The sequence below is a fragment of the Biomphalaria glabrata genome, chromosome 8 (assembly GCF_947242115.1).
Source record: "Biomphalaria glabrata chromosome 8, xgBioGlab47.1, whole genome shotgun sequence".
In the NCBI taxonomy this organism is placed as follows: Eukaryota; Metazoa; Mollusca; class Gastropoda; family Planorbidae; genus Biomphalaria; species Biomphalaria glabrata.
This window is the reverse complement of record NC_074718.1, coordinates 7,396,394-7,409,038: the sequence shown is the minus strand read 5'-3', so window position 1 is coordinate 7,409,038 and position 12,645 is coordinate 7,396,394. Positions and strand designations below refer to the sequence as shown.

Below are 12,645 nucleotides of genomic sequence, written 5' to 3'. Positions count from 1 at the left end.
CTCTTGCCTAGCAGTACTCTTGCCTATCAGACATCTTACCTAGCAGTACTTTTGCCTAGCAGCCATCTTACCTACCAGTACTCTTGCCTATTAGCCATCTTACCTACCAGTACTCTTGCCTATCAGCCATCTTACCTAGCAGTACTCTTGTCTATCAGCCATCTTACCTAGCAGTACTCTTGCCTATCAGCCATCTTACCTAGCAGTACTCTTGCCTATTAGCCATCTTACCTAGCAGTACTCTTGCCTAGCAGTACTCTTGCCTATCAGCCATCTTACCTACCAGTACTCTTGCCTAGCAGCCATCTTACCTACCAGTACTCTTGCCTAGCAGCCATCTTACCTACCAGTACTCTTGCCTATTAGCCATCTTACCTACCAGTACTCTTGCCTATCAGTCATCTTACCTAGCAGTACTCTTGTCTATCAGCCATCTTACCTAGCAGTACTCTTGCCTATCAGCCATCTTACCTAGCAGTACTCTTGCCTATCAGTCATCTTACCTAGCAGTACTCTTGCCTAGCAGTACTCTTGCCTATCAGCAGTCTTACCCAGCAGCCATCTTACCTACCAGTACTCTTACCTATCAGACATCTTACCTACCAGTACTCTTGCCTAGCAGACATCTTACCTAGCAGTACTCTTGCCTACCAGGCATCTTACCTAGCAGTACTCTTGCAGGTGCAGCGTCTCTGTTGATCCAGAACGAGACCCAGGAGAGGCAGACGATCAAATAACAAGGGACGTAAGTCTGAATGACGAAATACCCAACTACTCTACTCATGTGGATATACACTTGCAAGATGGAAAAGTCTCCTGAAAATTTAAACAAAGACATTTTTTTACAGTGCTTCTTGGAACCTGGGTGGGCTCCATAGCCTGGACAAGGATATCGAAAACGGCTCTAACGATTTTCCTAGTAATTTGATATTTAATGTATATCGATCGGAAAAGAATTATTCGCTCGTTGGACACTCTGGGAAAACTCTAGTTTGACCTGTATAATAGTTCAAGGTAAAAAAATGTAGATATGAAGAACAACCAATGTTACTTATAAATCACCCACATCACAGAGCCATGTGAGAACCACTGCTTTATAGACATTCATTTTTATAGGTAGAAGGAAAAGTCTATTCCGTGAGACAGAAAGAGAGAGACAAGGAGAGAGAGAGAAAGAAAGAGAGAGAGAGAGTTAGAGAGAGAGAGAGAAAGAGATTGTTATACAAGTGATAGAAAGTGGGGGAGAGAGAGAGAGAGAGAAGTGGAGAGAGTGAAAGAATGAAAGAGGTATAAGGAGAGATAAAGAGAGAAAGAGATACGAAAAATGAGAAAAAGATAAGGAGAGACAAAAAGAGACATAATGAAATTTATAAGGAGAAAGAAAGTGAGAGAAAGAGATAAAAGAGAGGAGAGAGAGAAAGAGAAAGGAGAATGCGAGTGAAAGAAAAAGAGATAACATGAGAGATAGATAAAGAAGAAGATAAAGAGAGAGAAGGAGAAAGAGAGAAAAAGAGAGAAGGAGACATAGAGAGAGAGAGTGAAAAAAAGACAGAGATATTCTGACGCCGTCAAAAAAAAAACTATAATTCAGTAGTTAAAAATGAAAATAAAGGATATTGTAAGTAGCTAAATGAAAAAACCCATTAGCTAGCACTTAAGAGGTTATGTAATCAAGAAAGCTCGTACCATATTTCCCCTTCCTGGTAATGTTCTGCTGCTCTATGCGCCCAAGCTCAAACTGGGACAAGGTCACGCCTGGATCAATGTCCACCTGGTTCTCCCACCTGTAGACCACCTCATCTGTTGTGTAGCCAACTAGAACAAGACACAGGGGTCATTAGAGAATCGTCTAATGCCGTGTTTCGCGGAACCCAAGTGACCAGGTGTTACCCAAGCCATAGGAGTAATTAACTAGTTGGCCACCACGTGAATTAACGTTACAGTAAATGCAGAACAGAAATATTGTATTTTTATAGCTCATCTCAGCAACAGAAGATGTGTATGTCTATAACAACTTATTAACAACACACTATGAACTTTGAACGGGGGTTCACCCTAATTTGAAACAAAGATAGTTATACAAAGATCAACCATTTCATGATTTCTGGTTGAGTTTGTCTAAAAGTAGTCTACCACAATATTTTAAGATAAGACAATAATAATGTAATTCCGTTTCCTAAAATCTATTAGTGCGAATCATTTTCATATTGTATTGAAACAAAAGAAAAAGAATAGTAACAGGCTCGATGCTACACCAGATATTGGAACTTATTAATAGCGTGCCTTACAGCAAGCAGATTGTTCTTCAAAGACTCAATACCATAATCACCTTCGAAGTGATTAAACAATATTTTTCCTAATGCATATGTCTGTCTTTTATCCGTCTTGTGAGGTGAAAATAAGTAATAATGCTAAATTTAGAATAGGGATTAATTTTTTTTTTATTTAAACAAAAAAGTGTTCTGCTCAATTCTCAAAATTTGCAAAGTGTTACGTGAAAGAAAAAGTTTGGCAAACACTGGCCTAGTGAGAAATATATTGTATTATAATTTGTAATATACAATTGCTCACTATGAATTCAATAAAGAATGTATGCGTAAATGCTAAAGCTAATATGATCCTTACTAGGTATTTATTTAAATGTTCAAATTTTACCTTTTCATTATTTGTTCTCGTTTTCATTGAGCTTTACAATGATTCCTAAATCTTCATATTCTCCCTCCCAAAAAATATAGGATAGAGACAATAATGTGTCATCCTTTTGGATTGCAGAAGTGTGAAAAGCGCCTCATAATTATCCCCCCTTGTGACTCGAGGCGGCTCATGATAATCCAAGGTGCTGAAAACGCGCCTATTGCATCATTCTCGGAGGATCCGTGATTTCTAGGGGGCTAATAAATATTTTTTTCCCCCAACGTAAGTTTATGACCTAACCGTAAAACTAATAACGAATAACTGTTTCGTCATCATCTGTCCCTTGACTTTAGTCGTAAGCGTAACGAGGTCATTTCACCTTTTCCGGACAAAAGCTGTCCTCGACCTTTCCGGCATGGTTTTTGAACGGCTTCGACTTCTCACAGCATTTCAGTGGGTTTAGTCTGCGTGGTTGAACCCCACAAATCCTTTCTTGGTGTTTTCGCCCAAACAAAAATTTTTTTTTTAAATGTCTGAATAACTAACGAGCTCCATTCTTACTTTTTAAATGGCTGACGCTGGCTCTGCTTTCCCTGCCTACTATCTGGTGGACAATTCCCTATCTACCGCACGGGGAGATGATTCACGGGAGCGCCTGAACTCCACACTGTGTTTTTTTTTGGTGAGCTAAAAGGTGGTCGACGTAACAGAGGCGCCCCACGGAAACGCTTCAAAGACCAGCTTAGGCGTCAACTTTCCTTGGCTGACATAGAAGAGAGCACCTGGCTGGAAGCGGCGTCGGAACGAGACAGCTGGAGGTCACTCACGAAGACCGCGGGATACACATTTGACCCCAAAAGAAAATCTGCTGCCGATGACAAACGCAGACGGCGAAAAGAAAATCTAAATCGACCACCTGCGGACAATGGTTATGCTTGCCCTGGATGTGGCAAAATATGTAGGTCACAGCTGGGGCTGCACAGCCACGGAAAATACTGTATTCCTCACTAATATTCGGACTCGAAGACAAGCCTTATATATATATAGCTATAAAAATGTAACAGCAAAGACAACTATTTCTAAGAGTAAATGCTACAAATAATAGATAAATATCATGCCGGAAAAGTAAGAAAATTTTGCTTTACGATGTCATCACTCTGGGTGGATTGACTCTTTCCGTAATTATTTACCACATTCTGGTGGAATCAACGCTGGTATCGTCAGTTAGGAGGGAACGAGTTAAAGGATGAGCTTCTCAATACTGTGAAGAGACGAAAGCTGAGCTGGTCCATTATATTCAATTATATTGTAAGACATGAATCACTGTCATAAGTCATCATTCAATGTACATTAAACTGATAAAGAAGAGTCGTACCAAGAGAAAGCTGGTCTGACAATGTAAAAGGATGGACTGGATTTTATCTGAATAGTCTGATGGACAGCTGTACGCGAAGTGCCTCAGCGCCCCCCTACGACGAAAGTCAAGGTCCAGATAATGATGATGATCACATGGTAGACTATTCCTAATATATAGATGTGCCCTTACGTTTAGCTAAAATACTATATAGAATATTAGCGGTTAATACTGACACAGTATAGCCAAGGACTTCCTGCAGGGAACATTAACAGGCAAAAGAAGTAGAGGAAGAAAAAAAAAATGCGTCAATGAAATAGAGCCTAACCCTGGGCATAAAAAAAAAGTAGAATGGAAAAGGATCATGGTTGGTGCACCAATAGTTACACAGAATAATGAACATGAGAAGATGTCCATAGTCCCGATAAAAATCCCTCCCCCCATGTGGATTTAATTAGAAGCTATATTTCAAGCTGGTGTCATTTCTTTTCACGCTAATAATAATCTCAGCGCGCTCTGGTCTAATATCTTTTGCTGACACGTGACAAGTGAGGATATATGGGGAAGGTTTCCGTGCTGCCTTTAGCCCCTTAAAAAACATAAGATATCTTGAGTCGGGGTTAGAGCCAGAAGAACCTATACCTCTCAGCCATCTCACATCTCACTCTCCACTAATGATCAACTGAGTGTAAGAACAAGCAATGAGCCAGTTCCTCTTCTACACCAGTGGCTCCCAAACGTTTTCCTTAAGGGAACATCTGGCACATTTTCTGAGTATTTTTTGCTTACATAGATTATTTTCACGTGGTGGCCTACTAGTTAATTATTCCAGTAGCTCATGAAACACCTATTCAGGAACACTAGGGTTCCGCGGAACACAGTTTGAGGGACACCGTTCTACTCTAACACCAAGACTCTCGTGAATCAATGCGTTGTGTTCTTAGCATGCTTGGTTTAAAACTAGATCCCAAAATCTTTTGTAAGGATCAAAAACATTTTATAGATAGTATAAATGTTTAGACTATGCTTTGTTTGTTGACATTGAAAGACATGTCATTGAATGGCTTTACTTGTGAACAATAGTGACATCTAGACGGATCACCACAAGGAGACTGGTGACTTACAGCTGCCGATGAACAAAGGGCACACCACTCTGTCCATGGGGTACCTGGACAACATCATGGGACATCTGGCGTTCACAGTCAGCCTGGAAAGAGAAATGAGAAGCAGAGTGTTCACACCTACCCACGAAGTATACGGTAAAAAGTCCCCGTTTCGGACCTTGCTAGGTATGCACCTCGCTAAAGTTTCCGTTAGCGGTATCACTAGATCTCTGATATTAAAAGACAGGCATGACTGGCCTTAGGCCACACTTTCATAGGTGTAAATTATTATTATTACATAATTACATTATTACAACTTAACATTATTTCAAGCTAATAATAGTATAAATACACTATGAGATTATTACATAATTACATTATTATAAACACAAATATATAAATTGTCCCTTTCAGACCTTGTGGTCTATGGCGCATTTGAGGTAAAGGTCATCTGTTTCTGTGGCATACGTTAACGAGACTGTCCTGTGGCCAGCCCAACGACCAACCGCCTTTACTTTTCCCCAACTAATGTCAGGTGCCCATTAGAGCTGGGTGGACTCAGAGTCGCCCAAAGATCCCCCCAAAAAAATCCCAGTCTTCACCAGGATTCGAACTAGGAATCCCTATTTCGGAAGCCAAGCGCTTTACCGCTCAGCCACCCCGCCTCCGACTACATTATTACATGATGGTATTGTTGCATGATTTCATAATTACAAGATTACATTTTTGCAATATGACATTATTACAAGCTGACATTATAAAATGATAAGATAATTGCATTATGACATTATTACATTATTACATGATGATATTGTTACATGAGCTTATTATTATATTATTACATGATTACATGATTATAATAGTGCATGATTATTGCATGATTACATTTTCATACGATTAAATTATTACATGTCTATATTTATATACGTTAACATTTTTGCATGATCAAATTATTTAATTGTTAAATTATTACTCGCATACATGAATTAAAAATACAATTAATATATGATCACATTGATACGTGATCACATTGTTACCTGTCATGCGAAAAAAATATCTTACAAAAAACTTTTAAAACATTTTGAACACACAGTTATAAGAATAAAACATGATGTAGCGATGAAATATACAATAAACTAATTAGCAATAAAAGTATGTTATTATAAAATAATAATTTAAAGTAAGAAGATTGTAGCCTGCATTTATTTCTCGCTAATATTAAACCAGAATTTCCAAGTGCCTTTTTTTATGCCAAAAAAAGAGAATCGGAACTCCGTTCCGGTGCGTTCCTCCTTCAATAAATCCCCAAAACCGGAACAGAAGAATAATGCGAAATTACCTGACAGGAAATGATGTGAAAATAAAAAAAAAAGAATTTATTTGAGATGAATTGGATTTTTTTTTTAGCCGAGAGGAATACAAGTGGGGTGGGGCTAGGAATAGGATCAACAGAAAGAGGCAGCGTGATAAAGGAAATAGAAACTACAAAAGACATTGTCATTTGTTAGGACTCTTTAAGAACGCTGTCTATAAGCTAGAGCTTTCTTAAAGAGAGAAAGAATAAATTAACTAGGACATTTATTAAGATTTAACAAAATGTTGTTTTATTTTCGTTTTTTTTTAAAATCACTCTCGTTAAATAATTGAATGGTATAATTTCTGCCTGGTAAGTACTGTAATATATATATATCTATGGTTCCCGGTCACTTTATCTCCGGTCACTTCATCCCCGGTCACTTCATCCCCAGTCACTTTATCCCCGGTCACTTCAACCCCGATCACTTCATCCTCATCACTTCATCCTCGTCACTTCATCCCCAGTCACTTCATCCCCGTCATTTCATCCCCGGTCACTTCAACCCCGGTCACTTCATCCCCGTCAATTCATCCCTGGTTACTTCATCCACGGTCACTTCATCCCCGTCAATTCATCCCTGGTTACTTCATCCCCGGTCACTTCATCCCCGGTCGCTTCATCCCCGGTCGCTTCATCCTCGTCACTTCATCCTCGTCACTTCCTCCCCGGTCACTTCCTCCCCGTCACTTCATCCCCGGTCACTTCATCCCGTCATTTCATCCCCGGTCACTTCATCCCCGGTCACTTCATCCCCGGTCACTTCATCCTCGTCACTTCATCCCCGGTCACTTCATCCCCGGTCACTTCCTCCCCGTCACTTCATCCCCGGTCACTTCATCCCGTCATTTCATCCCCGGTCACTTCATCCCCGGTCACTTCATCCCCGGTCACTTCATCCTCGTCACTTCATCCCCGGTCACTTCATCTCCGTCATTTCATTCCCGGTCACTTCATCCCCGGTCACTTCATCCCCGTCAATTCATCCCTGGTTACTTCATCCCCGGTCACTTCATCCCCGTCAATTCATCCCTGGTTACTTCATCCCCGGTCACTTCATCCCCGGTCACTTCATCCCCGGTCGCTTCATCCCCGGTCGCTTCATCCTCGTCACTTCATCCTCGTCACTTCCTCCCCGGTCACTTCCTCCCCGTCACTTCATCCCCGGTCACTTCATCACGTCATTTCATCCCCGGTCACTTCATCCCCGGTCACTTCATCCCCGGTCACTTCATCCCCGGTCACTTCATCCTCGTCACTTCATCCCCGGTCACTTCATCTCCGTCATTTCATTCCCGGTCACTTCATCCCCGGTCACTTCATCCCCGTCAATTCATCCCTGGTTACTTCATCCCCGGTCACTTCATCCCCGGTCGCTTCATCCTCGTCACTTCCTCCCCGGTCACTTCCTCCCCGTCACTTCATCCCCGGTCACTTCATCCCGTCATTTCATCCCCGGTCACTTCATCCCCGGTCACTTCATCCTCGTCACTTCATCCCCGGTCACTTCAACCCCGGTCACTTCCTCCCCGTCACTTCATCCCCGGTCACTTCATCCCGTCATTTCATCACCGGTCACTTCATCCCCGGTCACTTCATCCCCGGTCACTTCATCCTCGTCACTTCATCCCCGGTCACTTCATCTCCGTCATTTCATTCCCGGTCACTTCATCCCCGGTCACTTCATTCCCGGTCAATTCATCCCCTGTCACTCCATCCCCGGTCACTTCATCCCCGGTCACTTCATCCTCGTCACTTCATCCCCGGTCACTTCAACCCCGGTCACTTCCTCCCCGTCACTTCCTCCCCGGTCACTTCATCCCGTCATTTCATCCCCGGTCACTTCATCCCCGGTCACTTCATCCCCGGTCACTTCATCCTCGTCACTTCATCCCCGGTCACTTCATCTCCGTCATTTCATTCCCGGTCACTTCATCCCCGGTCACTTCATTCCCGGTCAATTCATCCCCTGTCACTCCATCCCCGGTCACTTCATCCCCGGTCACTTCATCCCCGGTCACTTCATCCCCGGTCACTTCATACCCGTCATTTCATCCCCGGTCACTTAATCTACGGTCATTTCATCCCCGGTCACTTCATCCCCATCATTTCATCCCCGGTCACTTCATCTACTGTCATTTCATCCCCAGTCACTTCATACCCGTCATTTCATCCCCGGTCACTTCATAGGTGTAAATTATTACATTAAACAACTGTAACTTATATTATACAGCGTTCCCGCGGCCTTCTGATTTTCCAGAAACCTAGAGGAAATTTCCTAAAATTATTAAATTCTCTAAAAAAAAAAAACAAAAAAAACCCTAATCTCTCGAAAAATAGGAGAAAAAAAATTCATATTGGGATGTCATTTAATTACTTGAGGTCAACAATTCACGAACAATTAGACAATTCTTGCTTTTGAGCGTGATGTATGCTAGAAATATTATTTGAAGCATTTGCGTTTTTTTTAAAGGAAACATCAGCATTTGCGCTATTCAATTGTAGCTTTGTCATCATAGGAATCCTTGGGCCTTAGGCCTCTTTTTTTAGGCCATCCTGCCTCTTTTGTGGGCTTTTTACAAAAGTTTTTCTAATTTTTATTTATAAGTTCTTATATTTATTTGCGCCTTCAATTTTAGCTTTATCATCATAGGAATCCTTGGGCCTTAAGCCTCTTTTCTTTGCCTTTTTTTTGGCTTTATGTGCCTCTTTTATGGGCCATCTTGCCTCTTTTGTGGGCTTTTTTTTATGTTTTTATTTGTAAGTTATCATAATTCACAAGTATTAAATCATAAACAATTGAAAAGTCATTAACCTAAAAATATAATAATAGTAATAGAAATATTATTTAATATCAAAGACATACTATCTAACCAATGAACCCCCTAAAGACAGAAAAATGATACAAGTATACTCTACTCCAGAACACCCCCAAAACCCTATTTCTGAAAAACTACATGAGCATTGTACAGGTATATGAAAATCAAACTAGATAATTCTCTACCCTAAAGTCCATTATTTTTCTAAATGTTAATTCCAAGTGATTAGGATCAAACACCTTATTATTATGTAGACATTTGAGCCAGCTAGTCCAAACAAGATTCCTGTATTCGGAAACAATAATCAAGTTAAAGTTATGTATCATTTTATTTTTTAGTTTTGGCAGCTTGTTTAAAATCATAGACAAGTTAACATTTACATAATTGCCACAGTTTGCTTCCAATAGGTCCATTACTGTACTTCTAACTTGAAGGAATAATGGACATTCCAAATACATATGTTTCTCATTATCAGCATTTTCAAGGTGGCATAATATACATTCACTGTCATTTGCCCGTCTTGTAACCATAGGGGTCATCCCAAAGATAAGTCTATAACTTATCTCTCTAGCTTTTGGTGGGATATGTATACTGTGTAGGTTTATGAATGTGTCCTTGAATTCTGTCACCCCAAGAACTCTCCCCCACTTAATCCTATTCACTAGGCTTTCATGTAACAGCTTTTTAAGTGTTGTGTATGATTCTTTGGTTTTGTTGTGTATTAAATGTTTATTACCAGGTAAAATTCTTGAAATAGATTTGTAAAATGGATGAGTAACTGTACCAAAATAGTGAGGAGTATCATTGTGTATTAGAAAAAGGCTACTTTATCTTAAGTTCTTATTTTTTTTTTTTTTTTTTTTTAGTAATAGAAATATTATTTAATATCAAAGACATACTACCTAACCAATGAACCCCCTAAAGACAGAAAAATGATACAAGTATACTCTACTCCAGAACAATCAACACAATATCAGATATCCTTGACCCCCAACACCCTATTTCTGGAAAACTACATGAGCATTGTACAGGTATATGAAAATCAAACTAGATAATTCTCTACCCAAAAGTCCATTATTTTTCTAAATGTTAATTCCAAGTGATTAGGATCAAACACCTTATTATTATGTAGACATTTGAGCCAGCTAGCCCAAACAAGATTCCTGTATTCGGAAACAATAATCAAGTTAAAGTTATGAATCATTTTATTTTTTAGTTTTGGCAGCTTGTTTAAAATAATAGACAAGTTAACATTTACATAATTGCCACAGTTTGCTTCCAATAGATCCATTACAGTACTTCTATCTTGAAGGAATAATGGACATTCCAAATACATTGCAAATAGATTTTAATGGAAAAAAAACTTTTATTAGGTTTATACTTATATACAAATTAAGTGTACTTAAATAAGGTGTAGAACTTCTAAAATATGTAATACAATGCGCGAAAAGTGCGCACTATGCATCCAAGGAAAAAAATCAAGAACTAGCCTGCCAGCTACCTAAGAAAATGATTACAATAAAAGAATGCATAAATCGAATTTATCTGACTTGCTATTATAACTTCCAAATCTACATAGTTATAGTACTAATCATCCCAATACCCAGAACACGGTAGTTTTGAAATGTTTAGCATCGATATTTCCGAGAGTCGGCACGCTTATCTTATTTGCTTTTAACGAGTCTACTGAGATTAGTTATTTTGTGATGCTAATCATTCTTATAAGAGGAATTGAGGATAATTTCAACACCTTTGAAGAATTTATTGGCCTTGAATCCATGGATAAAAAAAAAACAGGCCTGTTTGAGAAAGCAAAGTCAGTTCTATAAAATCATCAGTTAAAATTTAGTAAGCTTTTAAATGTCTGTACTGATGGAGTACTGTATCAATCAATGACTTAGAGGCTGGAACTGTAACCCTGCCAGAAAGGTTTCTAGATCTTCTTCTTCTGAAATATCATTGCGTGATACATCTCATATTATTAAACCGGTAGAGGATTGTTTGAATACAAATATGGATATAGGATTAAACACAAGAGAATTTAGAGACTTGTGCGAACTGTTAGATAGATGTAGATTTAAAGACCGCATCACAAAGAAGAGATTATTGTAGCGATTAGACCCCACGATGACCTGCAAACTATTGTAAAAATAAAAAGGCATATGTTACAAGGACATATTACAAGGTCTTCAGTGCTCGCAAAGACCTTCCTTCAGGGAACAGCACCAGGAAAAAGAAGAAGTGGAAGATTCTATCCAAGACAAAAACACAGCAAGGAATGCAGAAAGACGGTCAACAAATCTTGTGTGATGCCCGAACGGTCCAGCATACTAAGGGATAGGTCAAGGTGATGGTGTAGAATATCTCCATCTCTAGAAGACAAGTTTTAGAAGACTTTGGAAACAAAAAAATATCGTTCACGATTTTCTAGAAGACGTGATTAAAAAGAATGATTTCGCATTTTTGGTAGATGTTACCAGCCATCTCAATGACTTAAATGTAAAACTGCAGGATAAAGACTAATTGTTTCGTAAATGAAATGAATGATATATATTTATATATATATACACACACATTTGAGACCAAAACAAAATCAGCTGCCAAGGACAGAAATGGACGGCGAAAAGGAAATAACTCGACCGCCGGCAGGAATTGGTTATGACTGTGCATGAGATTGCAAAATATGTAGGTCGCAGCTAGGGCTGCGTAGCCATGGGAAACACTACCGTCCTCATGAATCTTCGGACACGAAGCCACGCCTTATAGTTATTATTATTAACAAATGATATATAGCAAATGATAATACAGGGTATATATATATATATATATAATTGACTAAGTAAATATGTGTATCACATCAAAATTAGAAGCAAAAAAAAAATGGCACACAGAAGAAAAGGTAGGCCACCACCCTACCGTAGTTCTTATCAGCAGATGTAGATTTTTACACCATCCATAGCTGTGACTTACCTGACGGACATGTAGATGCTGCCGTCGTAGCTGAGGCGGATGAAGGCGTTGGGCACCGTCAGGTTGTGCTGCTTGCTGTTCCTGCCGTTGATGAAATAGCTGTTGGGTTTCCAGATGTTGTTGATGAACTTGTTGCTGAGGGTGAAGCTGGTGATGTTTGGGAGGTAGAAGGACAGACGGTCATCTTTCCAGCGCTGTCTAAAGTACACCTGCATGCTGTACGACTGAAAGGATCAAACAGAGCAATGAGATGTAGTGTTTACTGAAATAAGCACAAAAAGCTTACAGAAAAGCCCTAAACAGCTTTGAACAGCGTAGATCAACTAATTATAGGAGCTATAAGATGTATCGTTTACTGAAATAAATACAAAAAGCTTATGGAACAGCCGAAAACAGCTTTGAACAGCGTAG

The 12,645-nt window shown here is 39.6% G+C and overlaps 1 protein-coding gene across 1 annotated transcript in view; it reads right to left on the bottom strand.

Moving 5' to 3' along the window:
- LOC106065343 (gamma-aminobutyric acid receptor subunit alpha-2-like) overlaps positions 1 to 12,645 on the bottom strand; it is a 124,771-nt gene that overhangs the window by 9,327 nt on the left and 102,799 nt on the right. The window contains exons 5-8 of the mRNA XM_056039589.1: positions 12,235 to 12,458; positions 5,113 to 5,195; positions 1,687 to 1,815; positions 664 to 816 (exon numbers count right to left, since the gene is read on the bottom strand). Coding sequence (XP_055895564.1) covers positions 664 to 816; positions 1,687 to 1,815; positions 5,113 to 5,195; positions 12,235 to 12,458 — 589 coding nt within the window. The remainder of the gene's footprint in view (positions 1 to 663; positions 817 to 1,686; positions 1,816 to 5,112; positions 5,196 to 12,234; positions 12,459 to 12,645) is intronic.